Genomic DNA, 27,327 nt, shown 5'->3' on the forward strand with positions numbered 1-27,327 from the left:
TGGAGTTCACGCTTTACATACAGGCTGGTTTGTTCGATATGAGCATATCTTCATGACAGTGTTAGTTTAAAAATCCAAATACAGTTGTTTTGACAGAGAAATATATATGACAGAACTTAAATTAACATTTGGGTATTGTCAGTAGGCATATAATGGTTATACTAAATGGCAGAAGGCACATTCAAAGCTTTGGTCTTCAGAGTCAATTCTCGTCATTAAGATCACAAATATTTACAATATAGTACTTTGGGTTGAGAGGGCAGTGCTGGTGTTTGGATCAACTGGCACAATGTCCAAAAAAAAACAAAACAACATTCTCAAGCAAAAAGTCATTGCACTGGTGACATATTTCATACAGAGTGTAAACAGTAAATGTTCAACCTTTTTTGATCTCACTGCATTATTAAATAGTTCAAAATCAATTCGGCAGAGACAAAAAATGTAAAAAAGTAAAGGCTCAGTCATGACATCAGACCCAGCGAGTGTCAGAGTGTCTGAGGTGTGACGGGCTGCAGCCAGGCAGATTTTGCTGGAGAACTGAGTGACTGAAGGACTTTGTAGTGTGCTGCAGTGAATAGGCCACAGAGATTCTAAGCAGATGGAAAAAGGCTGGACTGCAGTTTCTCAGCTTCTGTTGAATCAGAAGAGTTTTATGGCAAATAAAAGTAGGTATGAACAGGAGCTGACTATCACGACGATGTTGCAGCACAGAGGGTAAATCCCGTTGGTCAACTCATGAAAGAGAAGTCAAAGTCAGCAAAGATCTCTTGCTGTTCGGCAGTGAGGATGCAGGTCGTTCGTGGGAGGGTGAGGACTGGTTTGAGGCGAGTGAATTCCTCATCAAAGTTACTGACGTCCTTCGGAGCTTTGATGACTGGCAAGAAGGGAGGTTTCACCTTTTTGGCCAGGAGAGCGTCCCAGTCCATCCCCTGTTAACAGACAGTGGGTGAAAGCACAGCAGGAGTCACTGTGAGGTCACACGAAGACGATCAAACAGACAGAAATTCCACTATGATCTGAACTCAATATGAGTCAGCGTTGTGGATGTTCTACCTTATTCTACAATAAATACATTTCACTGCCTCGTTATATATTAACATCTTTGTATTCTGGGCCCACTTTGCCATTTCTGAATATGAGCCATATTGTGAAAGTGTGAATTTTGAGAAATTCCTGAAGACAGCGGAACTCTACTACTCGTCTCTGCAGGGAAAGCAGAGGTCTGAGAGTAAGAGAAATGTTTTGAAGCTGAAGTGCAGTTGCTTGTCTTCCTAAATCTCAGATTACGCTATCTTGAGTTGAAGCTCTTAAGAACAGCCAGTCAGAGCCTTGTAATGTTTTGTAGTGAAGAGGTCTTAGTGTGAGGTGCTCAGTAGTGCCTATCTGCATAACAACCTGAAAGAATTTGTGTCTTTTGATCTGCGAGGCATCTTCCTCTCCTGCTCCAAGTCTCATCTCAGGATTTTTCTGAAGCAGCTAAAACACAGTGAGAGCAATAGATGGAGTCAGTACAGCAGGATACAGAGCTCTCAGATCCACTTATAATACTGGACTTTTAATCAAATGTTGATGGAAATCAGTGGTGCTGATACATCCCTGATTCCAAACAAGTTGGGAAGCAGACTAAAACATGAAACAGAATGTGAGCATTAGCTCATCCTTTTTATGAAAGGCTCAGGATGAGGTTCACCACTTTGTGAGCACATGATTACAAAGGATATTACTACCTGGACTCAGGAACACTTCAGAAAACTGATGTTGGTAAACACACTTTGCAAATCACTGTATTCTGCTTTTATTTACATTTTACACCGCATCCCAACTTTGATGGAATCAGGGTTGTAGATGCTTTTTGTCATCTAAAAGTATAATGAGAAACCCCCTTGGAGAATTCACAACCATTGACTGGAGGCCAACCTTTTGAATGAGGGACACAGACTCAGGAGAAAGGAAGCGAGGGTAGCGCACGTCATCGTTCACGATGCTGTCGAACACCTCTTCCTCATTATCCCCTGGGAAAGGAGACTGAAAGAGAAGAGACAGCAGCACAGACTTGAACTTCTGCGCTCATATTACAGTACAGGCAGGTCACCTGGTGGGGTCACCAGGGATTGTATTTGGACAGATCATTAGATAAACAGTTGGAGGGTGTCAATAGCTCTCATTAAACTTTGCTGTACTCCCTGCATATTAAAGGATAGCTTCACATTTTTTTCAAGTCTGTCTTAAAACAATAATCAAGTGCACAGATTTTGTTTGCTGTAATAATTCCTTTGTCCATTCTGACATCAGAGAGATCCCTGCCTAACCCAAATCCTTGCCTTTAGGGAGCTATATAGTGAGTTTCAGCTGATTTTTTAGCTATTCTGCAAACAACTTTACTTAGCATTGGTTTCAGCTGCAGCAGGCAGCTGTTTTCAGTAAAAAAGCTTTAAAAACACACTGTAAACTACCTGCCAGAAGCATAAAGTTATTGACTAGCGGGCTAGCTAGTGGAGTATTTAGAAGCTAAAGAGCCAGATATTTCCCTCACGAGCTGGTAGAGACCAAAACAGAGCTAAAAGAGAGTGAATATATTTACATTCATCACATGGACAAAAAGACGATGTGTAAATATGCCGCTTTTTGCTAACAAGTTCACATATCTTATCAACTTAAAAGGTGTCATATGTCAATGTTTTGTTCTAAATTTGCCCCCAAGTGTCCAAAAATATAAGTTATCGCAGGTTCAAGGCCATTAATACTTATTTCCAGTTAGTCAAAATATCACAAACTAACTGCCACACAGTGAACCTGGGGCCATTGAAAGCTGCCTGCTTTGCCTTGTTCAGTTTGGTAACTACCTGACATGTTTATACTGACCTCGCCCACCAGCATCTCATAGATGAGGACTCCCAGCCCCCACCAGTCCACACTGCGGGTGTAGTTGTTGTCTGTCAGCACCTCTGGGGCCAGAAACTCTGGTGTGCCACAGAAAGTTGAGGTGCGATCCCCATGGCCCATACCTACACACAGAACAGCCTTGAATAAATATCACTACAGACACATGACACAGTGACTACATACTCTGTCAATCAGTGCTTCTAACAGAAATATAACAACTATGATATGGAACTATTCACACTGATACAGACAGTACAGAGTGCTTCATCACTAATGGCATTTTACTTTTTTTTTTTTTTAAACTTGTCATGCTCTGTAGGTAAAACGTTAAATTACATAAAAGAGTTTGACTTTTATTTGGAAAATGACATAAAATTGCCATTTTCTTACCTTCCTTGCACAAGCCAAAGTCTGCTATCCTGACAAAACCATCCGCATCCATTAGCAGATTATCCAGCTTCAGATCCCTGACAGACAGACACAGACCACATTATGCTCCATTCTCCAAACAAGTAATACTTTTCTGAAAACAGCTAGGGATGGACTCACCGGTAAACTATTTTGTTCTGGTGCAGAAACTCCAGGCCAAGCAGCACACATGATGAATAAAACCTTAAAGCAGAGAGAAACAGTTGGAAATAATACAGACATCCTGCATTTTGGCTGCATGTCAGTGGACTCTGGTTTACAGAGAGTGATGTGAACTGACCTGGCCTGTTTCTCAGTGAAGATGCTGGTATGAATGTGTGTCATGAGGTCTCCTCCAGGGGAATAGGCCATCACAAAGCACACGTGGTCTGCAGTCTGAAAGCAGCCGTACAGGTTCACCAGGAAAGGATGGTGTGAGGTGTTGATCACTTCGAAGATCCTTTTCTCACAAATGAGGCTGAACACAAATTCACAGAGACATTTGTAGAGATTGTCATAATTAGCTCAATCTCACCTTGATTATAGAGTTTTACTCTAAACAAAGCTCTGTTAAACACTTGCAAGAGACAGACAGCAGCAGAGGCCAAGATATCCTGACTTTTTGTCTCTAGGATGGATCAGAGCTGAACAGCACCAAGCCCAGACATGATCCACATGATCTACTGGCTAAAGAAGCAAACTGCACTCGATGAGCGCCTGGCAGTACAGATGAACCAACTACTGATGGATGGGACCCACCCAGAGTGGTTGACCCCAGGGCAGATGGTCCTGATCATGAAGGACCCCCAGAAGGGTGCAATCCCATCCACTTATTGATCAATAACTTGCCTCTGTACAACATGGAAGCTCCTGTCAGGTATCACAGCAGCAAAGATGAATAGGCAAATGGCCCAATACATGAGCGGGGAATTGGTAGCAATACCGGGGAGCCGAACACCAGCTACTGGTCAATAAAGCAGTCACCCAAGACTGCAAGATGAGACAAACCAACCTGTGCACTGCCTGGATTGACAACAAGAAAGTCTATGACTCAATGCCACACACATGGATCCTGGAATGCTTGGAATTGTACAACATCAACAGGACACTAAGAGCCTTCATCAAGAACTCAATGAGGCTGTGGAAAATGACTCTGGAGGATACTCAACGCCAGTTGTACAAATTGCCATAAAGTGCTGCATATACCAAGGTGCATAGGCCTGAACGCCCTCAGCAAAATCATCATGAAGAGTGGCTACGGATACTGGTTCCAAAGTGGAATGACCATCAGCCATCTACATGGATGCCAGGAATGAGTGAGACATCGACTCCCTGATCCATATCTCCAGGATGTACAACAACAACATCTGGATGTCATTCCGACTAGATAAATGAGGGCGGATGGTATCAAAGAGAGGGAAGATGATCAGAATGAGAAGATGATCTGGACTGAAAGACAGCACAGAAGCACGAATCATGGCTGCACAAGAGCAGGTCCTCAGTACAAGATGAAGAGAGGCAGTGGTCTACCACACCAGATAGGACCCCAGGTGCAGGCTGTGCAAAGGTGCCCCTGAGACAGTTCAGCACATAGTAGCAAGGTGTAAGATGCTGGCAGGAAAAGTGTACATGGAATGCCATAACCAAGAACCAAGTGGCAGGCATAGTGTACAGGAACATCCGTACCGAGCATGGGCTGTGTGTGTGTGTGTGTGTGTGTGTGTGTGTGTATATATATATATACATATATACACAAACATATATATATGTTTGTCTGCTTGTATATGTATATATATGTATACATGTATACACACACATATATACATATATACACACATATATATACATATATGTGTGTGTGTGTGTGTGTGTATATATACATATATATACGTGTGTGTATACATATATATACACAGACGCACACGTATATACGTATATACGTGTATACGTGTATGTGTATATATATATATATATATATATATATATATATATATATATATATATATAGTGTGTGTGTGTGTGTGTGTGTGTGTATATACACACACACATATGTATATATATGTATATATATATATATATATAGAGAGAGAGAGAGAGAGAGAGTGTCAGAGTTAACAGAGAGGATCACTGATGTTATTTTCAGTGAAGACAGGTAACACAAAGCTAGACTTAGTCGATCTTGCTTTGTGAAACAGGCCCCTGGTGCAGTCACACATTTAAATTCTATCCATTAGGACTGTGGCAGAGGAGTGGAATGACACATTGGCACCATAATAATGTTTCAAATGAACTAGCAGAGGGATTGCTTACCTGTCAACTTCGTCCCGTGTTACAATGTCTCCTTTCTTCAGGGCTTTGATGGCGTACAGTTTGCCTGACTTCTTATACTCTGCTAGCAGAACCTTGGATCAGGAGGTAGAGACCAAATGTTTGATGCACATTAACTTTCATATATTCTTTTAAAACATTTGCCTTTATTCTAGAGTTCAGGCCAGAGCTGACAGGAAATGAGGGAAAAGAGAGATGTTGGACATGACATGTAAACAAAGTTTACTGGTCTGGGTTGTGACTGCACAGTCAGTGTCCACAAGCTCCAGGTCACCGGGACACCTCTTTACCTCCACTTCTCACTAACTGAGTACTTTGGTATGTTTTTCTGGTCAAAACACGGCCACTGACATTTTAAGTATAAAGTATAAAGCAGAGCAGAACAAGTTAGACTAGATGTTTACCTTTCCAAAGTGACCTCGTCCCAGAACTGAAATGCAGTTGAAGTCTTCCAACTTAAGTCCTTCATCCCTGCTGCATGAGTGGTAGAATACAATATACAGTATGTAGAGAACTTTTAGTGTCCTGTGGTTAAGTTACTGTAACCATGAACTCTTCATTTTGCCAAGGTAACAGAGGTAAATGTAGATTTTTATGATGCGGTTTTACATTATAAATTATATATATTCTAAAATCATCCCACTTAGAAACGAAACAAAATAAAACAAACAAGAACACAACATATTCCTCCTCAGTATAACTTACTGTGGGCGTGGATGCAATGACGGTTGTCGCCTTGGATTTGGGCTCTTGTTCTCACCAGGAGACTGTTCCCAGCAAAGTAAACAGACAAAAAAGATAAACTGACACATCAGCTGAATCATTCAAACACAAAGGAAGCACAAACTAAATTTATCTTTGCAGTACTGGTTCTAGAACCACAAGCAAGTTTAGTTGCCTTTGGAAGCACTTAGAAGTACCATGACCTGGATGAATGACAAACTAAATGTAAACTGAAAAAGAAAATCAACCTTGATTAGGAGAGTAACAGAGACACGAGGGAAGGAACAAAAGCACTTCTCTAGATTACAGTTTAACATCACACACTCTCTGCCATTAGCCCCTTGTGTTACTGGCAGTAATGTGTCTAGAACTATTCTTACTGTCAAAGCATTTGTCATTGAAACAGACCACCTGACTTGCTTACCAGCGGAGAATCTTTAGTGTTCTTTCTTGTGCAATGTGGAGATCTGCCTGGTTGTTCTTCAGTAAAATTTAGAGTCACCACAGCAGGTTCTCTAAAAAAACAAGAGAAAACTGGTTACACTGCCACTGTTCTGGTTTTAGTGCTGTCTAATGGCTGTACTGATGTACTGCTGACTAGCTTTAGTAATGCATCTTTGTTTCCTAAATTCCTTTGAGCAGTATCTCCACAAGCCAAAAACAAGCCAACACTCAAACAGTTACTGTCTCAAATCCACTTATTCAGTGGTACAATATTAAGTACATGTCTGCCTACTTGTCTCTTCATGAAGAAACTACCCACAATGCATGTAGTACTACTAAGAAGTACACACCAAAAGCTTTTGTAGGCCTTTGAATTTTTAGGTTTCCTCAGTGCAGCTGGCGCCTGCTGTGAATTCTCCTCATACATTTTCTCTCAGAGAACCATCATGAAGACACTGTTGGATCCATTTTTGTTTCACTGTCATTATGTCTTCAGTCTAAAATGTATCTTTTCTTTGTTACTCATTTATCAGGACCTCCTTTCATCTTACTTCATAGATATATATTGATTTTAAATCTTAAGTTTTATGGGCATGTTTTTAATGATTTCTGTATTTTGTCAATTCTTGGACAGCTTGGATATACACAGTACTTGTTAGTACGATAATATGTTTTGGTCTGTGCATGGAATTTGCTGACAATAAGAAAAAAATTTGAATATCACCCCTGTTATCCTTCAATAATGGCAATTTTATAACCTCACACACTATTATCATACAACCACTATGTCTTACTTCTCCTGACTCTGAATGCAGGTCAGTGATAATGTTGCCATCAGCCCTCTACTGACAGTCTCTTTAGTCTGAGATATCATGAGCGAGCAGAAAAATAGCCTCAAGTCACTGTGGAACACTAAGCAAAGAAGTTAACAGCTCACTTTTTGCTCTCTCATAACTGTGACAAAGATATGTTTCAGGGTCTCAGTGTCTACAGACACCTCGCAGCCTTACCTTGCCGGAGAAGGGGTGGATGATGTGGAGCCAGTGTTAGAGTCTGCTAATGGGGGGCTCATGGGTTCCAAGGAGCTGCAGGGAGGCAGTATGCTCATCATCAAACGGCCCCAAGTTGCAAAGTTCATGTTCATCTGGGCAGCACGCAGGAAGTCCTTCCCTGTGAGCAGAGATGGAGACAAAAATAGAAATCCAGTTTGAACCATATACTGAAAGACTTTAAAGTGCAAGTAGTGAGAAAAGACAAGATACATAAAGAGAAATCAGCATTCGATTAGCCTGTGTTTCAATTACAATCTCAGGCTTGAAATGAATGAAATGTAAAATGTATTGAAGTGACCTTTGCACGTAAAAAAACAAGAAACCACCACAACTTTGAAGGTCAAACCATCAGTTTTTGGATGTTTGGCTAAGAGGGACTTTATTGATGCTGAAATGGTGGTATGATATCGCTTGGTCACATGGACTCATGCAATGGAAACATGTCTGTATCATCACTGAAAGTTCTGGAGTTGTGTGTCTTCCCTCTGATTATGCCAAATACAGTAAACTACACCAAAATCATGTACTGAAGGTCCCCACCTTCATCCTCTCATTCATCATCACACAGTACTTTAAAATGGAATCCTAAAATCATTTTTTATAGTATTGTTTGATGTATAGTAAAAGCCCTTATGTTAATGACAGTTAACCTTAAACGACAACAAGAGTCGGTACAAATTTACATGCTAGAGCTACATCTAAATCCACATCGTAACCTTCCTGTCATAAAGAAGCAGGGGAACAACTTCTGGAACAAGCAATAATAAGACAATTTATGTCAACAAACAAATGACATCTAAAAAATAACAGACAGAACACAATATGAATAAATGTTGCTACCTTTTTCTTTCGGGAAAATTCTCCTCTGCCTCTGGAGTTTGGAGGGCCGCTCAATGACAGGATTGATAAATGTCACCTGGAATTGAGCAGAGGAGCTGGTTATGGTTCATGTGTGGGACTGATGCTGCATTGGTGCTGGTGGCTGTGCCACAGGACACTGATTAAAACTTTCATGTTATGGCGTAACAATAAGAATGTAAGAACCCGAACATGAATGTATTTAGAAATTAAGGCAACTCTGGAATGAGAACCATCAGCACAATATGTTGCCCACTGATAGTTTAAAGTGTCTACAGGCTAGATATGAAAGTGAGAACCTCAATGAAGAGGACGCCCTGAGGCTCCAGCTGGACACACATGCCGTGTTTGCGGTTATCCAGGAAGTCCTCCAGCCGCAGAAACTTCACCCCACATAACGCTCGGCAGTCTCTCCAGTAGGCAGAAATTTCCAGCTCCCTGGACTAGATCAACACAAATATTCTGACATGTTCATAATGTCATTTACTGACTGGAGTATTACATTTGGTGCATCAGAAAAGAGGTAACAAACAGTTGATGACATGTAAAGCCGTTAAAAACAATGTCACACAAAGAATAACTCACTGTAAGACCTCACTGTAAGACCTGTTTTTACAGCTGCCTGAAAAAAAAATGTTTTTGAGAGAATAATTCAAACTCGTCTCCTCCAGAGCCACAGAAGACATTAAAGAACTGTTTTTTCTGGGGTGTGTAGCACTCCCCATGACCAGTAAACAGAGTGAGAGCTGGAGTGTTCAATGCAATATCAGAACCCAAGCCTTAAACAGGGGCTGGGCGTGTGTGGGTAAAGGCAGATTAAAGCAAATGTCAGAGGATTAGCATTGGGATTACATGAGTAGAGTAGGATGTTGACAGAGTATCAAAGACATTCTTGGCCATTCTGACTCAGTGAGGGACAAGATGTCTGGAATCTGTGTTATTGTTCTTGGGCTCTCAATAGATGTTCACCATTGGAGGATATTGAGATGATATTTGGCAATAAACTGTCTATCCAAGAGTTTCAGCAACAGTAGTTGGTTTGACACCAAACTACACTGGAATAGAGGTAGAGGCTATCATTAACAGGAAGACAGCCAGACTAGAAAGTCCCTGCGACTATTGAATTGTCAAATGTTTCCTACATTAGTGAACTGAAATATGAAATATGAAAAAATTAAACGGCTGTTTCATGGCTGTTCTTTGGGCCTATTTGATGGAAGAGAAATACATTTAATTTTGAAAACAAAACACATTACTGAATATAATGCAGGATAAAAGCTATTTCAATCAGTAAATAAGTCTTCAGTTATTGTGGACATTTTCCTTCCAGACTGAGCCTGGTTATATAGACTGGAGTCCAATTTAAGAACAAGCCAAAACCCTGAGCCGAGCTGGATTCATGCTATGATCACTTTAACATTCATGTCAGCTTCCATCAGTAAAGATCCATTACATTTGGGGCTTTTTTTTAATTGTTGTCACAGTTTTCCTGTGGACAAACACTGTAATGTCTATTTTGGCTTTTCTGTCCTGCAATTTGTGATAAACAGATACATACGCACATACCGATATATCAGCAATAAGTTAACATCAGCTGGTACATCAGCCTGGCCAGTTCATCAGTCCAGCTCTACAAACGTGACACCTTTACATCTGTTCTGCCTGTGATGCAAGATCAGAGGATCACAAGCCACTGTCTACTTCTGCACAGTGATTCTTTTCATTATGCTATCACACCAGGTGGCTGTTCACCTCTGTGGATATATCGCCTCTTTTCAGCAAAACTGCTGACACCTGTAATATCTTTGTGTCTATGAACAGCAGTGTATGCCATTGTTTTTAATGGTTAAGAGAGGCTCATCAAACAATGCTCTGCTGAAAGGAGTTTCAATCAGCCATGGAGGGGGTGTCAGCATATAGTCTATTCAGTTAAAAGCTTTTTCAGCATCCAATGATATCGCAGCAAATGGTGTTTTACACTTTTTCCCATAGTTTCATTTGAACTTTAGGTAAAAGTCGGCCTGAAATAAAATCCACTGATCTTGATGAATTACACAATTTTCTTGTTGCAAATATAATACTGCCACATATGAGTTTAATGACCATCAAAAGCACCGGAGAGAGAAATTCATTTACTGTAAGACTATATCCTATATAGACTGTTCCATATCACAGTGAAAGGACAGTAACTCAGTAATGATGTTTTTGTCCTAGAAAGCAGGTTAGTGGAGCAACCATTTGAAAAATTCAGCTCTGGCTCAGTGGTAATGTGAGTTGCTTGTTGAAGTGAAAGCCACTGACCCGTTCCAGTTCGATGCTGAAGCTCTGGCCCCAGGCCTCATTTCCCAGCTGTCTCCAGTGTGTGCGTCCCACTATCCTGTTGTCCACCTTCAGTACAACGCTTATCTCCGCTGAGACACAAACACAGAGATAAAAATAAATACCGATAAAGGTTGTGACAGGCTGTGTGGTTATTACGTACAGTGCTAGCTGCACAATCAGTCAAAATCTAAATCCTGTTTTTGTTCCACAGGCTCTATGGTTTCTTTTGATTTCCTCTCTAAAATCTCTCAAAACATTGTCCTCTGAATGTCCAGGGCTCCTTCAATTATTACTGTGATCTCATAGAAATATGAATAGCTCAGTTTCTAGTTAGAGTGAAAGACTTTTCATTTTTACAAGATTCTTTTCACATTATAACAAGATATTTTTTCACATTATTATGACATCATTGAATTTTTCATTGCAGGATGTGTTTATTTGATATCTAGTAATAACAAGGAAATATGTCTTAATGAAATAACAAATATCTTGCTATGATGTCAATTTGATCTCGTAAAAACAAAAAAGTTATTTGCTATAACGAGACACTGAGCAGGGTTTTTTTTTTTTTGCCATGGTGGCAGCAATACACTGCTGTAATTGTGCTTCATCAGCACCATTGAAGTCAGTTACACACAGGAGCTGCCCTGAACTTCTGTTGCGTGGATCTTTATGGTGCTGTATGTATCCAGAGAGAAAGTTCTCACACCAGTTTGGATAAAAAAAGAAACTACTCAACGTCATCTACATGTTTTTGGAGTGAATTTTAGGATGCAATTGCAATATTGTAATGAGGAGATGCTACAGGTGAATATCAATCAAAGCTCAGACAGAGAAGGACAGCGTGGAATTAATTCTCAAGAATTCTTGACAAACAAACACACACACACACACACACACACACACACACACACACACACACACAAACTACACTCTTGTAAATGTACATTGGTGGATTTATCATTGGTTGCCATCTAGAGGATTCCATCTACAGGAACTCATACAAACCATAAAAGGCTAACGAGCAGATAAATGAATGCAAATGGAAGCAAAATGGCCAAAATAAAGTGTTAGTTGGAGCGTTGACTTACAGGACAAATCATCGGCCTTGGTGGTCTTGCCATTAGCACTGCGTCCTGACAGGCCGCCTCTCACCTTCAGAGACTTTCCATCTGAGTGGCCTCCAGGGGTGGCCGAGACACTGGTCACACGACCACGGCCAGGAACACATTCCAACAGGTCTTGGCAGCCTATCAAACATACCTCCAACCGACCTGAGGAAAAGCATTTCAGCTATCAATTCAGTCTTGAGAGAACACTCTTTAAAGTTTAATGGAAAACAGTAATTTTCTTAAGAAATAACATGCAAGAAATCGCAAAATGACGAGGTCAGGTAAGACATTTAATTAAGTAATTAAATGAATGTATATATATATATTGGAATATATTAGTAGCAACCTGTTAGGCTGGCTGGTTTGAAGAAAGAGGAAGAAGAGGAAGAGGATGGAGCATTGGATTCCTTCTTTGGTGTGCTGTAGGAAGGCAAGGTTTTCAACGCTAGCTCCTCTTTAATGGCAGCATGTTTGGGATGGTCCTGAGGCAGCTCATTTAAACGTCTCTCCAGGGAAAGACGTAACAAATCCACCTTCTGAGAGGACTCTTGCATTCGTGCCTGGGCCTGAGGGACACACAACACTTGTAGAGCACAGCCTGACTGTGGTCTCCAGCCAGAGTCAAACCAGGGACGTTTTGGTTACATGATTTTCCCCTTGACCACTGGGCCACATGCAGGGTGTTTCATTAAGTAATGTAACTGGTTAAACCAATTGAATATTTATTTGTATTATCTTGCATTTAATGGCTGATATCCTCTTATCTGGGGTTAAGGATAGATGTAAAGTTAGTTTGATTGGCTGGAGGAGTGCTGATTTTGTCATGTGGTATCATCCTGTTCTACCTGCTGATAATGGTATTATACAGTATTCATCTGATATTACAAAGAAAGTACCCACCTCTGCAAGTATGCGGCGGTCCTGGATCTTACACCCACTCAGCTGCTTCACCACATTTTTGGCACCTTCTGCAACGGCAGATTCAATCTTCATGTGGTGCATGAGTTCAGCCACCCGCAGCTCCAGAGGGCTTATCATCTCCACAGGCTGACCTGAGGCAGGTGGACAGTAGTGTGTGATATAGTTAGTGCCATCTTTTAAGAGCCTCGTATCTGAGTCTTGTTTTTCCTGAAAACACCTCTTCCTAGTTATTAGTTAATTTGGCCAAAAAAATCACACTGGATGCTGTGTTCATTTCAAAGTATAGAAGAGGACCACTGCTAGGCCTGTCACAATTTATTCATAAGTGTCTGATCACAATGATTTTGCAAAATAGTTAGAATCGTTTCCATTCATCTGTATAAAACAGCTGGGTAAAACAGAAATGTCATATTTCAATTACTACTTCCATGTCATTTTTTACTCTTTCAAGTCTGACTGGTGAAGTGGAGAATTAATACTAATATGATGGATTATATTTAATTGCACCTTTCAGCAGCTCAAAGTGCTATACAACAAAAAAATTACATGCACCCAATGCTTCACACAAAAACGACCGAATGAACACAAAAACAGTTCTAGAAAATGAATGTTAAATAAGACGGAGAATAAAATACACTTGATAATAGAAATAAGATAAAAATAAGGATGAAAATATAATCAAGAGAATGCATGACATAAGATGACAATAAAACCACTGAATAACAGTAATAAAGTAAAGTTAAAATAGTACATAAAATGTATAAATTGGAGCAAAAGACAACATTTTAAAAGAAGTGCAGCAGCACAAGGCGAAGCACAGAATTGTATCAGGAAGTCATAGCAAGATAAAGGCTGAAGTGAAGAGATATGTTTTTAGCTTTCGTTGAAAAATACTCAGTGAGCTGGCTTCCCTGATATCTGTAGATAGTGTGTTTCAGAGCTTTGGGGAGTAATGGACAAAGGCTACATCTCCAATTTTCTTTTTACTGTTGCTGGACACCTCCAATAAACCTGCAGCAGATGGTCGCAGTGTTCTTGAAGGCAAATAATAAAGAGGGGATTTAGTAATGAATCTTGGTCCTAGTCCATTAATAGCTTTGTATACAAGGAGGAGGACCTTAAAGTCAATCCTGAATGTCACAGGAAGCCAGTGCAGAGGAGCTAAAACTGGACTAATGTGTTCTCGGCTTATGGTTCTGGTTAATAGCCGAGCGCGCAGTCTGTCAGTGTTGTTTATTATTCTTATTTACAGGAGGCCAGTAAATAATGCCTTACACTAATTGAGTCAGCCTGAAATAAAGACATGAATCACTTTTTCAGCATCATTTCATTCTATAAATGGTCATACTTTTGCTTTGTTTCTACAGTGGAAATAAAGCTTTTGTCACATTGTTGAAGTGAGACTTGACTCAGATCTGAATCTAGAATAATACCAAGACTTGTAACCTCAGATTTAATCCAGCGAGTTAATTTCCCAAGATTATTAAACATCATTTCTCTTTTTGCTTTAGGGTCAATTTGCTTTCCTTAAGTTTGCTTTACACATAACACTTGATATGAGTTTCTCTCTTATATGGGATTTGCCACAATTATTTTTCAGTTATGGCTATTTTATACAGTGTGTATATAAAAAGAAGTGTACATGTATGTGTAGTGACACTTGCCATGTGAGCCATCCCGCTCCTCGTCTCTGGCTTGACTGACTTTGACAATCTGCATGCGCAGCAGCTCAATCTTCGTGCGGCTGTCCTGCCACATCTGCTGGGCTGTAGACAGCATCTTCCTGTCCTGGAACATTAAATGTACAACTGAAGACGAACACATTGCTACTACTGTGCTAATACTGATGAATAAAACTGAAATATTACCTGTTTTTGGTAATGAATTTGTAAAAGCTGCTGCTTTTGTTCAAATACAAGAGTGAGAGAAATTTTTAATATATCAAGTTATAATATCAACTGCATGTCTCAGTCTTTAATTGGCTTTATGTCATGTGAACTGTTACCTCTCTTTGTGATTTCAATAGATCACTTTATGTTAAAATGTCTGCTTTCTCCATTTGTACTCTCTATATCCATTTCCAACAAACAAAAAGCTTTTCACATCTTAAGTATGAATGAGAGATCTCTTAAGTCCACAGTAGAAGTTTCTTTACCTTTGCATTCTCTCACAACACTTTTTAAGATAGCATACATTACATTACTCTCTGTTCTACCTTTTATTCTTTTTTCCTCCTTTTCTATCCATTCCTTATATGAGTGTAGTGGAGTGGAGCTTTTAAAACACAAAAAGGAGTGAACCAAATTATAAAGAAACTAAGAAAATGAAAAGATAGAAATGCATAGCAAGGAGTTCTGTACCCACTGAGAGGACCGGCCCTGTCCTCAAGTCCTCTCTCTGCAGTGGCAGTTCTTTGTGTCCCTCTCCTGTCCAATCCTCTGTCCTTTCATACACATCAGAGATTCTCTCTGCTGCAGTCAGCAATTTAAGTCAGTGTCAACTCACTGTTACACACAGACCATGATGGGAAATCATCTCCATCAACAAATTGACTAAGTCTGTGTGTGTGTGTGTGTGTGTGTGTGTGTGTGTGTGTGTGTGTGTGTGTTCTGTACCTTGACTGAACTGTTCGTGTAAGTCTGGATCATGTTGTCAGCGCCCTGTTTGACTTTGGTCTCCATGGTTAGCTGTTTCTTCAGGGTTCTCAGTCGACTGGCTAGTGGTGATGTGACCTCTTCCCACTGACACGACTCTGCTGACTGGTTGTCTTCTTCTTCTGAGCAACCAGCATCAAAACAGCCACATGGTAGTTAGGCTTTAGATATCTTTAGAAATAATTCCCTATCATTAGTATTACCCTGACATAATCTGGAAAATAAATTCTTCTAGCAGCCAAAAGGGTGAGGCCTACTTTCATTATCGTTTTTGCACCTTAGCTGTGCAGCCCTACACCGCACCCAGCAAACAAACAACAGGAAATGGTGGGAGCATTTTATTCAAATCATAATTACTTAAACACCTCAGTTCAGAAGGATTTGACTGCGGTGCCACACATGAGTACATATGAATGCCCACATGGTTCATGACCATACCAGCACACATCAGAGGAGCTCGCATCTAGTTTTATGTGATGTGGACACTATGCTAAAACAGTAACATTAGCAATAGCAATAGCAATAATAATTAAGTATTTCTCACTCTTCCTCTCTAATCATGTGCAGATAATTGTGTAATTTTTTGCTCATCTGCTCATCATCTAATCAATGCCTTGAAATACATATTGCACAGACCCAAACAAATTATTTGCAGCCAACGGTGCTTTAACCAAGTACTAAGTGAAGGGGCTTGGAGTTAAGCTTCATGTAAAACCTATTTCTTGGAGTATTGTGTGTACATTGATGAGGAAAAAAATTAATTGATTTCATCTTAATATGAGTCTGAAACAGAAAACATGGCGAACTTGAAAGGGTCTGAAAACTTTCCAGATGTTCTGTATATACAAAATTCTATACTAATCTGTTTCTCAATAATTGTCATGACATCTGGCTCCAGATTGGACCAAAAGTGTTGGACAGGACACGTTTAGGATTTTTTTTAAATGCATCCCTCTGTGTTTCTCTGATGAAGTGGTCTGTTCAGATGTTGCCATTTCATTAAAACACACTCGAGCAAATGATGTGTTTTAATTACCTGTGGAGCTGTCCTTCTCTGTGGCCATGGACCTGGCATTGAGCTCCTGCAGTTCCCAGTGCAACTTCTCCAGTTTGCGGCTCGAGGCCTTGAGTTGGCCATCCACATCAGCGGCGCTCTTGCGATTAGTAACGGCTCGCCGCATTCTCTCAGCTGCCTCCTTGATCTTCAACTCCCGCTGGATCTCCTGCCTGACCAGAGTACGAGCATCCTCCAAACGCTGCTGAAACTCTGGGTCAAGAATGTCCTCTTCATCCAGACCCTGCATGTTACCGCTCTGAAAGACACAGCACAAATGCTCCAATTTCTGATCACTGTGGTTATTATTTATCTATGTATCATGTTATATGTACATATTATAACAACATAACACCCCAGCTGTCTATATCAAAAACAAGCTATTATCACTTATCATGGGGTCTAGCTGTCTCACCTACGTCTCACAATTGGTTGTTGTTCTTAAACACACTGTTTGAATGAGCATTATGAATACATATGGATTTCAGGACCTGACATCCTGGTAGTTTATCATCTACCCAGACTCCATGGATACCAAAAATGTTGGATTAAAGGGAGAGCATTTAAATGTACACAGCTGCGTCAATACAGATGCCAACATTAATATTAATCAATAGACCACTGCCTACAATACACAAGACAGCCATCACCCACCATTGTGAAGACAGCATTATAAGGAAATACAAAATATATCAAAGACAAAAAACTGCACAGGATGAGTCCACTGGTGGATGCAACCATTAACAGTTAAACGAATAGTAGAATGCCTCCCCCTTGTGGATAAAGACCTGTTCAGCATTCTACTACAGTGGCAACAGTGTCGGCCTTGTCTCTGTCAGGAAATCTGGTGTTGTGTCAAGATTGGGGCTGAAACCAATTAGAATTTTCAGAATCTGTTGTTGATGAACCATTTAGTCTTAAATTAAGTGCCGACAAATTCTGAGAATGCGAAGAGACATCTTAAAATGTTTTGTTTCCTTCAAATTGTCCAAACCCAAACATTTTTAATACAAAATAATATAAAACACAAAAAATCTTCATATTTTGCTGGGGAATAGTTGTCCTTTTTGCATAATCAACTGTTTCAGCATTAGTCCAGATACATCATTTTATATCATTAATCATATCTTGGATCAACCTGTAGTCACAGGTCAGTGATGATACTGATGTTCTTCTGAAAGCTGTTCACACACTGTTTGTTAAACAACACGCTGCTGCTGCTGCTGCTGCTGAATTTTCTTAAAAGGTAATCTTTCAATTCTGTGAGCATCACAAACCAAACTGTATTTTTGAGTTTCCAGTTCACCTATCCTACATGCATCTGCACTGTGGGAATAAAACAGACAGCAAAGCTACACTAGTAAGCAGATGTAGCTACTCGTTCTGGCTATGAATGTATCACAAACTACACTCAAAATGTTCATTTAAGATATGCCTGCTGTAAACAGACTGCAACTATGTTTGCCTTTCAGATGTATTGGAATGTGCAATTAAAGATATTTACAGATGTTTTTGACTGAATCTGACACATGACATCAGAAAGCTCTGATCACAATAAGACTAATTGTGCCTGGACTCTTCAGGTGTTCTTCTGAATGAAGTTGACAGTAGATCCTCTAAGCAGCTGTCAATCAAAACAACACCTTATTTACCACAAATGCCTTGATGATGAGATCTTTGCAGCTTTATATATCAGGTTTCCCTCCTAATTATTTATTTAGTATAATTGGTACTAAATAATCAGCAAATATTTTGATTATCAATTAACTATTTGACTCTTTTATTCAAGCAAAAATACCAAACATACTTTGACAAGCATCAATTACTGCTTGTCAAAGTATTACTGGTTAATTTTTTTTTTTTTTTTCATAATAGCTTGAGGTTTTGGAGATCTGCTGGTCAAACTGAACAACAAGCAATTTGATGTTATAGAATAACTGATTTTCAAGTATTCAAGTAAATATCAGAAGATTCATTGATAATCCAAATGACAGTCCTAACTGAATCCATAGGACAAGGTACGTCATAGTAAGCAACCATGAATCCAACATGCTTGAGGAAATACAAGCAAATGTTTATTTAAGACATTTAATTGTCATTAATATGACGATATCATTGAATTTGTTTCAGATTGGATTAGGTTGTCATTCTGTAGCCTTAAAGGCATTTACCCAACATTTTTCATTCATCTCCACTGCTGGACACAAAGGCCAGATGTCTGAACAGACGATCAAACGACAAGAACCACAAGATCATCATGGCTTACTGGTCTGTGAGGAGGCTCTGCTCCAGGCCCAGACAACCTCCTCAGCCGTTGAGGTAGGCTGTCTTTTGTGCTGGTACTTCTGGTGTCTATTCATTTCTACAACTATTATCTAATGTATTACCCAAAGGACACACCTCATATCAATCTAAACAAGCACAACTTTTATTGTCAAGAACTGGTCTGATGTCTGGATCCCTTTAACCTGACATTTTTCACCACAGAGATCAAAGAATGGCACCAAGCTCTAAAACTGTTCATTTCAAGTAGGCTAGACCTTGGCAAATAATGCTTTTATTAAATTTTCTGTAGTAATACTAAATTACCACATGACTCAAAAAGTCACAGCTTAGTCTAAAACTCGATTCTACTCAACTCTTTCAGCGAGACAGAGGGTTTCAGACGGTTGGCCAAACCGAAGTCAAGCAGTAAACTGAGATTTACTGAAATAAATCATTTTACGTAAAGACTGGTTTGCTCAAAAAAGGGGGGGGAAACTCACTAAACCGACTCTGGAAGAAGGCTAAAGCCATGCGGAGAAGTTTTCTGAATGAAACGGAGTCGTTTAATTAGTAAAGTAACGCTATGGTAACGTTATACTGACAAAGACTGAGGAACTCTGAGGAGAAGCAAACAAGACAAACAGGAAAATCCGGAACCTGCCTGTCAAAGAGGCGACGAGCGATAACTCAACTCAACGTCAAGTCATATTGATTGGCATAATGTTGGTAACTAATGTCTCCCTGATAACCGAACTCCATTTGACGAATTGGACAGCCTGTGGCATCAAATTTACCTGAAGTGTTAGACCTGACATGGTGGCTGTCAGTTGACTGTGCTGGACATTCACACGGCGCCAACGTCCGCTCAGCTCCCTGCGGTCTTCTTCGGGCCAGAAAGTCGGTGAAACGTCTCCCGGAGGAATGGCGCAGCTAGCTTAGTTTAGCTAATCTAACAGCGGCATGTGAAATTCAACGTCTGTCAAAGCTGCTCACAGGCGCTGCATTCGGGTGTTTGCGTTCATCATGGAAACAAATCTCTGTAAAAGTTTGAATTGAGTTAAACTAAGGCTGGACGCTAAACTGACGTCAATAAACCTGGGCTGGATTGGACGGCAGACGGTAATAACGCAAGGCCACAGGAACCAATCACGTTCGACTATTTAATGCACCTGCCGAGGTAACCCATGATGCATTCAGGAGCCTGTGATCTCCTCCCATGGCTGACAAAGCTCCGATTGAAACGAGCAACGAGTGTCAAATACACAAACTGTAAAACATTAATCTTAAGTTTTCAAATATTTGTTTTGCTAAATCGTTTGTGAAACCAAACACAATTTCCCCCGTAGGTAATGGGACAGTGGTAAAAAAAAAATTTAAAAGTTTCATTCATGAATATATGAACAACGTAAAGTAAGAATTAAAAGTGAACATCTCTTAGTGAGTTACACAACATGTCTGAAAGCCATTAAATCCGCTTTTAACATAACTTGTTTCTGTAGTCTGTCGTGCACTGAGACACGGAAAACCTGCGTATGCTGACAGAGGCTCACTGTCCGTGAGAGGAGCTTGTAGGGAAACTTGTTAAAAACCTCAGCTGCTTGCCATTCCATCCAGCCACACACAGGGAGTAGCTGGGGTTGGAAATGTTGTCTCGTGTTTTTTGTACTGTGGGCATGCCATATACATAAAAAGTGTGTTTTGGTCTTTTGCTTTTTTGTGTGTGGAGCTAGAAACTGAATGAGTAACTGCTGTCCCTTCAGTCATGCATTTTGTCTACACAAGGGTGTGAGACAAAGGTTAAACTGAGAAGGGATGAAGGTAAACTACAAATAACCAACATTTTTAAACATTTCTACACGCTGTCAGAAGGCTTTACCAGGAATACTCACCTCCCACCTTCTCAACTTTGATGGTAATTCACATGCTCCGTTCTCTATTTACAATTTACAATTTATTTTGTTTGGAACATCTGAATCCAAGAGAGTACAAGTGCTGGATGAATTATGAAAGAATGGGAACTCATTGACCCCTGATTAGAAAGAGCAGTGTGTTTTGGTATTATAGCAAGGCTTGTCCATGAGAGTATTAACCAACAGTAATAGAGCACTATACATGGGTGTGTTGAAGTGGAGGGTTTGGATTTAGCATAGACTGTAAAATGTCTGTAATGTATGATAATAATAATGAAGTAAAAATGTAACAAGCACTGGAGACAACAGTGCTTTACAATATGCTGTGTATTTAATCTGATACTGTTTGACCAGTGGCTATCATTTTAAAAAATGGAGTTTTACATTTAGATTTTCCATGCATTGTATACAGACATTGTAGTCTCAACACAGATGTGCCAGCTTCTCTGTTTTTGACTCCTGAGCCACAGCCACCCAAACAACTGGCATAGTTCCCTAAAATGAATACAGAGGTGCAATGTGCATAGTTTTATATATCAACATAGATATAATCAAGTGCAATGAGCACAGTTTAGACCCATCTGGATATAGTTAGGAAAATACTGTACTTTGTAAGTACAATAACATTATTTCTAATTTCAAGTTAAAAGTAGTTTGACAGCTCCTGCACAACCACAACCCTCATCAGGAAAATCGCAGGCCAAGCAATAATAGAAAAAGAAAAGAGAAATATGATTGTGAATTTGCAAATTGTTATCAGTATAACATTTAGCTTACTGAAACAGATATGGATGGACGGCAGCCAAAGTAGAGAAATGCGTTCACTTGGACACCTACTGTTTTGAGTTGTACTGCATGAGGTTGCAGTACCACACTCCAGCCAATTGAGGGCAGTAGAGAAGCATAAGTATGTTCAGCGACCGAGCGCTACAGAGAGAAACAAGCGTGCGAAGCTGCGCTCATTCCTCCTTACCGTGGGCTTGAAGAAACGCACTATATGTAAGGTGGAAGTAACTTTTATCCTTCAGAGTAGAGTTATAAACTGCCCGGGATATACATCTGGACTAAAGTGTCACGGCAAACGATAACCATGTCGGCCTCATCGGCGAAAGTCAGTAGGAAGGAGAATTCAAATCATGACGGAGCGGACGAGACCTCTGGTAACGTTAAGGAATGGCGGTTATCCTGTACAACGCCATTTTCATTTGTTTTTCGTCATTTTGTCATTTTCATTGTAGTTTGTTGTGCACTATCGAGTTGAAGTGATATATGTTTAGGGATGAGCAGCTTAATTTGCATTTTCCTTCATATAAGCGTTAAGGTAAAATGCTGTTGTGCAGGATTGTTGTAGCATGCAATGTAGCATGCTAACAAGGGCTAACAGTTTAGCCAGCGTGAGAGGTTAGCTAGCTATTAGCTTTCATTAGCTACTAGTTCACATGAAGGAGGCCGGTATTTGCATTGCATAAGCTGCATTTAGCGTGATGTGCAGGTATTGTTCATGCAGACAATTTGGGAGGTTTGCTATTGGGAAGTCTTGATGAAATCATGTGTAGCCGTGCGTTTCCTCTAACACGTTTGTTGCTGAAGCCACATAAACGATTGCTTGACCACATTATTAGCAAGTGCAACATTCACCGGATCCCGTTTCCTATCAGTCAAGAAAGGCCGAACACTGATAACGTGAACGCTAGCTGTTCAGGATAACATAACCATGCTTGTCAGCTTGGCTTTTGTGTGCGCGTTAATAGCTGAGCAAAATGTAAACAAGCGCTTCTTATTGGTGTAGATAACTAACATTATAGTCGTGCGAAGCGACATTAAGGATGTTAGTGTGTGTTTAACGTGCATACAGAGGCTTTGGTGGACCTCGCAGTATGTTTAAATCAGTCCGAAGCAGATAACCATGTCCCAGCGAGACGTCGTTAAGCCTCTCATTCAAACCAGGCCGCCTTTAGCAGCAACAGGAAGCTCCAGACTGCAGGAGGCAGAGGGTCTGTGCTATGGATCCACCACACACACACACACACACACACACACACACACACACACACACACACAACCAAACGCACCGTTCCTGGCGTCCCGCGTTATTTACCACGCCGTGTATGAAATGGAGAAATGAATGAGAGGGGGATTCGTGTGACTGAAGAATCGGGAATCAGGAAAATACTTTTTTAAACTGCTGGAATAATAATCGAATTCAATAAAAATCAGATATAAATATAATATGTACGTGGGACCCGTAAAATATAGATATCTTAGGTTCACATCGAGAATATTTCAACTTTGTCCTTAATCATGAAAAAAGATAATTATCGTTAAAGCATGAAAAGCTGTTTTTTTTGTTTTGTTTTGTTTTTAAAGAAAAGTTGAAGGTTGTGTAAAGTCGTCCTGGGCTGCAGATGGATGCCTGGTTAAACCTGCAGCAAGCCGATCTTTTATTGTTGAAGATTTTATTGTGAAATAGTGGTGATGGCGAGTGTGTTGTGTTGGTTTGATGTTGGTGTATGTGAGTGTGTGCGTGTCTGCGTTCTAAACCCTTTGGAAGTCCAACTACAACAAGGAAGGTTGTACTACAAATACTCTGTTTTACTTGATTTTTTTGTGTGTGTATGTGTGTGTGTGTGTGTGTGTGTATGTGCCTGTGTATGTCTGTCTGTTTACATAGAGTATTTAAATACTGTAGATTCATTTATCATATATCCCAGCTGTCAGCTCACAGTAACCATGGTTGTGCAGACATTTAACTGAAGCCATATTGTTTGTTTTTAGCAGTGGTAGGTTCCTTTTTATTCCAAAATCCTATGCTAAAAAAAAACTTCTTTCCCTTCTCAGAAAAAGAGCAACAGGAAGCAATTGAACACATTGACGAAGTACAGAACGAAATTGACAGGTGAGTGTGTGGACCTTGTTTGTGAGCAGTGAAAGATGGGTACATGGAGATGTTCTCTAACTGACATGTTTGTGTTTTTTTTTCCTCCCCAGACTGAATGAACAGGCAAGTGAAGAAATTTTAAAAGTAGAGCAGAAGTACAACAAATTACGTCAGCCATTCTTCCAGAAGCGATCAGAACTCATAGCCAAAATTCCTAACTTCTGGGTCACAACATTCGTCAACCATCCACAAGGTAAGCTCTTCTGTTTTGTCGTATGTGTACATGTGGTGACTTTGTTTGAGTTAGCATCCTGCTCGTAACTTTTATGTTAATGTATTTCTCACAAGCGCACAGAGAATGGTCTGATCAGCAGCTAACAATGTCTGCTGGCCTGTGTGTCCTGTAGTTTCAGCTCTACTGGGGGAGGAGGACGAGGAAGCACTTCATTACTTGTCAAGGGTGGAGGTCACTGAGTTCGAGGACATCAAGTCTGGATATAGAATAGATTTTGTGAGTTATCAGGTTGACTTTGTACTTGTACATTCTAAATGTCATACCATGTACTGATACAGATGTGTTTCCTCTTCTGTAGTATTTTGATGAGAATCCATACTTCGAGAACAAAGCTCTCTCCAAAGAGTTTAATGTAAATGAGAATGGAGATCCCGTTTCCAAATCAACTGAAATCAAATGGAAGGCTGGAAAGGTTGGTTTGCATTTTCTTTGGCTGTGATGTGATTTTTACGAAAGAAATGTTCAGTTATGTTTTTTAATGCTACTACGCAGTCTCATAAATGTAAGAAGAAGGAAAACATTATTATTTCACTTTAGTGCTACATCTGCCTTTGTTCTATTTTGACTGCAGTCTTTCTAGTCCTGCCAATGTTGGGCTTCCTAGATGTTTTTCAGGTTATTGCATGCGTAACAATGGTTACCATAATCATTCTCTTAGCAATAAACACTTTATAACCTTCAGTCTTGAACACATTTTCCTCCACAGGACCTGACGAAGCGTACAGGCCAGACACCAAACAAAGCTGGCAAGAAAAGGCAGCACGAGGAGCCGGAGAGCTTCTTCACCTGGTTTACTGACCACTCGGATGCGGGAGCTGACGAACTGGGAGAAGTCATCAAGGACGACATCTGGCCTAACCCGCTGCAGTACTACTTGGTAGGCTCATCACCCTTCACCACTGTTTCTTCTTGTCTTTGTGTCAGACAGAAAACAGAAATGCATTAAAACAACACAAGGTATTTTGTTGGTGGGGGCATAACGCTTGAGGTACTTATGACATGATAAAATACTAGTGGTGTACTGATGAATTGGGCTGATATCTGGCATTTTGAGATTATTGGCATCAGCCAATGCCTGCGCTCACAAAGCTGATTAAACAAAAAATATCAGCAGATAGCACAGACAGTATGCTTTTTTTTTGTTTCCCAAAATGGATAAAACACAGATGGTTGCTACAGCTAATTAGCCATCACAGCACTGCACTGTGGTTTCTGATCTGGGACAGGATTTTACAACTCTGGAATGTTATCACAGTAACAGTTATAACATTTTTTGTTGTGCTGATTGTGACATAAACAGTAGAAATACAGCGTTTATGTTGCAAAGTAATCCTCCTGGTATTATATTTTATCACATTTGATTGGCCAATGCAGTGCCTCGCAGGATGCTATTGTGCATCATCTTAATGTCCATTTAATGTCTTTCGGCTAACATGTTCTCAGATTTTTTTTTTTTCTAATCTCAAATAATGATATTGGTATCATCCTCAAACATTTTGTAATGGTCTGGCTCTATTGTGAAGTGTCGAGTACAGCGCTATACCAGTGTGCCACATAATGTCAGTGAGGGTCAGACTTACAGACTGCAGGGTTATAGTTCACTGCAGTATGGATGATGACTCTGTAAATATAGTCACTCATCTGTCATGCTGATATTGTATTAGGACATCTGAGCCAGGATCAGGTGCTGAATGTCTGAATGTTCCCAAGGTCCCTGACATGGAAGATGAAGAAGGTGATGGTGATGATGATGACGATGAAGAGGAGGGTCTGGAAGATATTGACGAGGGGGAGGAAGAGGAAGGTGAAGGTGAAGATGAGGATGAGGATGGAGATGGAGAAGACGGAGAGGTAAGAATACTGTGGATCAAAAACATTAACCAGTAATTGTAATCAATGGTAATTAAGATGGAGACACATCCTGTCCTGTAGTCCCTGAACGTGTTTAATAGAAGCTGAAATGACTTCTGAAATAGTCTGTGAACAACCAGTGTAACATTTGAACTTTTTCTTTGTCTTTTAGGATGATGGTGAGGACGATTAAACGTTTCAGCAGCACCTTTTCCCATTCCTCCCTCTGTGATCATCCTACAACCCACGGGAGCAAAATATTTTGTTTGTTTTGGGTGGGGGGTGGGGGGTTTGTAAAAAAAACAACAAAAAAAACCCAAAAACTAAAAAAACAACAACAAAAAAATCCTGTGTGTTGTCAGCGTGTCCGTCCTCTTCCCCTGCAGCCACGGCCTGCCCGTAACGCCATGTCTGAAGACCAGCTCGATACACTGCAGGTCTGCATTGGGTGCAGTGGGGTGGGGGTGTCTCTATCTTGAAGTCTCACCTGTCATTGTTTCTTTACATCTCCCAAAGACATGCAAAAGAATAAAAAAAAATTGTAGCATTCTGCACGTCATCCTACGTAGATTTAAAATACGTAAAATAGCAATTTCTATGTAAAATATGAAGTTGTGAGTTCAATAAAAATAAGCCATGGTGCAGTGATAACTTAATCATAGCATCCTTAGCCACTTTTATATATATATAAATGTACATTATAATATATCCAGTGGTGGGGGTACTAGGGCTTATTAGAAGTTGCATTTTCCTTTGTGACTTATTGTACTAATGGAACTGATTGAAAGCACCAGCTTGTTCCTTTCAACCATTGTAAACGTTTTTGGGATATACATGTATCTTGGTAAGACGGTCATTAATTGTACACAGTTTAATGGGGAGGTATGGTGGGGCAGCGGGGCTTTGACACCAACTCTGGACGTCTGTTAAAGAAATTTTCATTATCTTGTTTTTCAGGCACCCACAACAAAGTTTGAAATGTGCATTTTTTATAAAAAAAAACAACCTAAAAATCTAATGAGCTTGGCTTACATTTTGAGATGGGAGAGACGATTTCTGTAGAGTCCCCTGTGGAGTGTGCAGCGTTTCTTCTGTTCCGCTGGAAACCTGTTCACATTAAATTAAGTGTACCAGTTGCTTTGTTACAATAAATAAATGTATACATGATGTTTGAAGTAGTTCAGTCACATTTGGGCATTTCAGCTGCCATTGTTTGAATAGACCCTCATCATGTTTGTTTTTACATACTTGCTGCCATTAGGTCAGTCCAGAAGGTTGGCAGTTAGACTTTTGAAATGTCATACAAATGAACAATTAGTAGTAAAAATGAAAGCATTTATAGACAAAGACCAAACAGACAGGTGCCTTT

At 40.0% G+C, this 27,327-nt stretch overlaps 2 protein-coding genes across 3 annotated transcripts; one reads left to right on the forward strand and one right to left on the reverse strand.

The window, feature by feature from the left end:
- Positions 1-11: 11 nt before the first annotated feature.
- On the reverse strand, positions 12-20,081 carry pkn3 (protein kinase N3). 2 transcript variants are annotated; one of them, XM_076758032.1, is made up of 22 exons: positions 19,819-20,081; positions 16,742-17,018; positions 15,667-15,824; positions 14,716-14,839; positions 13,031-13,182; positions 12,477-12,696; positions 12,110-12,292; positions 10,998-11,107; positions 8,996-9,139; positions 8,679-8,754; positions 7,797-7,956; positions 6,767-6,857; positions 6,325-6,386; positions 6,024-6,093; positions 5,602-5,693; positions 3,593-3,769; positions 3,433-3,495; positions 3,274-3,350; positions 2,863-3,005; positions 1,918-2,025; positions 1,396-1,476; positions 12-929 (listed from the first exon to the last, which is right to left on the reverse strand). In XM_076758032.1, the coding sequence occupies exons 1-22, from the start codon at positions 19,837-19,839 to the stop codon at positions 729-731; spliced, it is 2,790 nt and encodes a 929-aa protein (XP_076614147.1). In that variant the 5' UTR covers positions 19,840-20,081; the 3' UTR covers positions 12-728. The 2 variants fall into 2 exon arrangements, with proteins under 2 accessions (XP_076614147.1, XP_076614145.1); XM_076758030.1 differs by having other exon boundaries at positions 15,667-15,827.
- Positions 20,082-21,856: 1,775 nt separating this feature from the next.
- Positions 21,857-27,125, forward strand: LOC143338203 (protein SET-like). The gene is made up of 8 exons (XM_076758433.1): positions 21,857-22,094; positions 23,773-23,830; positions 23,923-24,065; positions 24,220-24,323; positions 24,406-24,519; positions 24,814-24,984; positions 25,818-25,958; positions 26,131-27,125. The coding sequence occupies exons 1-8, from the start codon at positions 22,025-22,027 to the stop codon at positions 26,149-26,151; spliced, it is 822 nt and encodes a 273-aa protein (XP_076614548.1). The 5' UTR covers positions 21,857-22,024; the 3' UTR covers positions 26,152-27,125.
- The last annotated feature ends 202 nt before the right edge of the window (positions 27,126-27,327 follow it).

The sequence above is a fragment of the Chaetodon auriga genome, chromosome 19, assembly GCF_051107435.1.
Source record: "Chaetodon auriga isolate fChaAug3 chromosome 19, fChaAug3.hap1, whole genome shotgun sequence".
Lineage (NCBI taxonomy): Eukaryota > Metazoa > Chordata > Actinopteri > Chaetodontiformes > Chaetodontidae > Chaetodon > Chaetodon auriga.

Bases quoted from the DNA above. Each gene is read 5' to 3' on its own strand.
- pkn3 (XM_076758030.1), bottom strand. From the start codon at position 19,839: ATGTCAGGTCTAACACTTCAG. The intron at 9,140-10,997 runs GTCAGTGGCTTT...GTGTTGATCTAG, and splicing joins TCAGCATCGAACTGGAACGG to TCCAGGGAGCTGGAAATTTC. The intron at 6,094-6,324 runs GTAAGTTATACT...CCACTCATGCAG, and splicing joins TCATTGCATCCACGCCCACA to CAGGGATGAAGGACTTAAGT.
- LOC143338203 (XM_076758433.1), top strand. From the start codon at position 22,025: ATGTCGGCCTCATCGGCGAAAGTCAGTAGGAAGGAGAATTCAAATCAT. The intron at 23,831-23,922 runs GTGAGTGTGTGG...TTTCCTCCCCAG, and splicing joins GTACAGAACGAAATTGACAG to ACTGAATGAACAGGCAAGTG. The intron at 24,520-24,813 runs GTTGGTTTGCAT...TTTCCTCCACAG, and splicing joins TCAAATGGAAGGCTGGAAAG to GACCTGACGAAGCGTACAGG.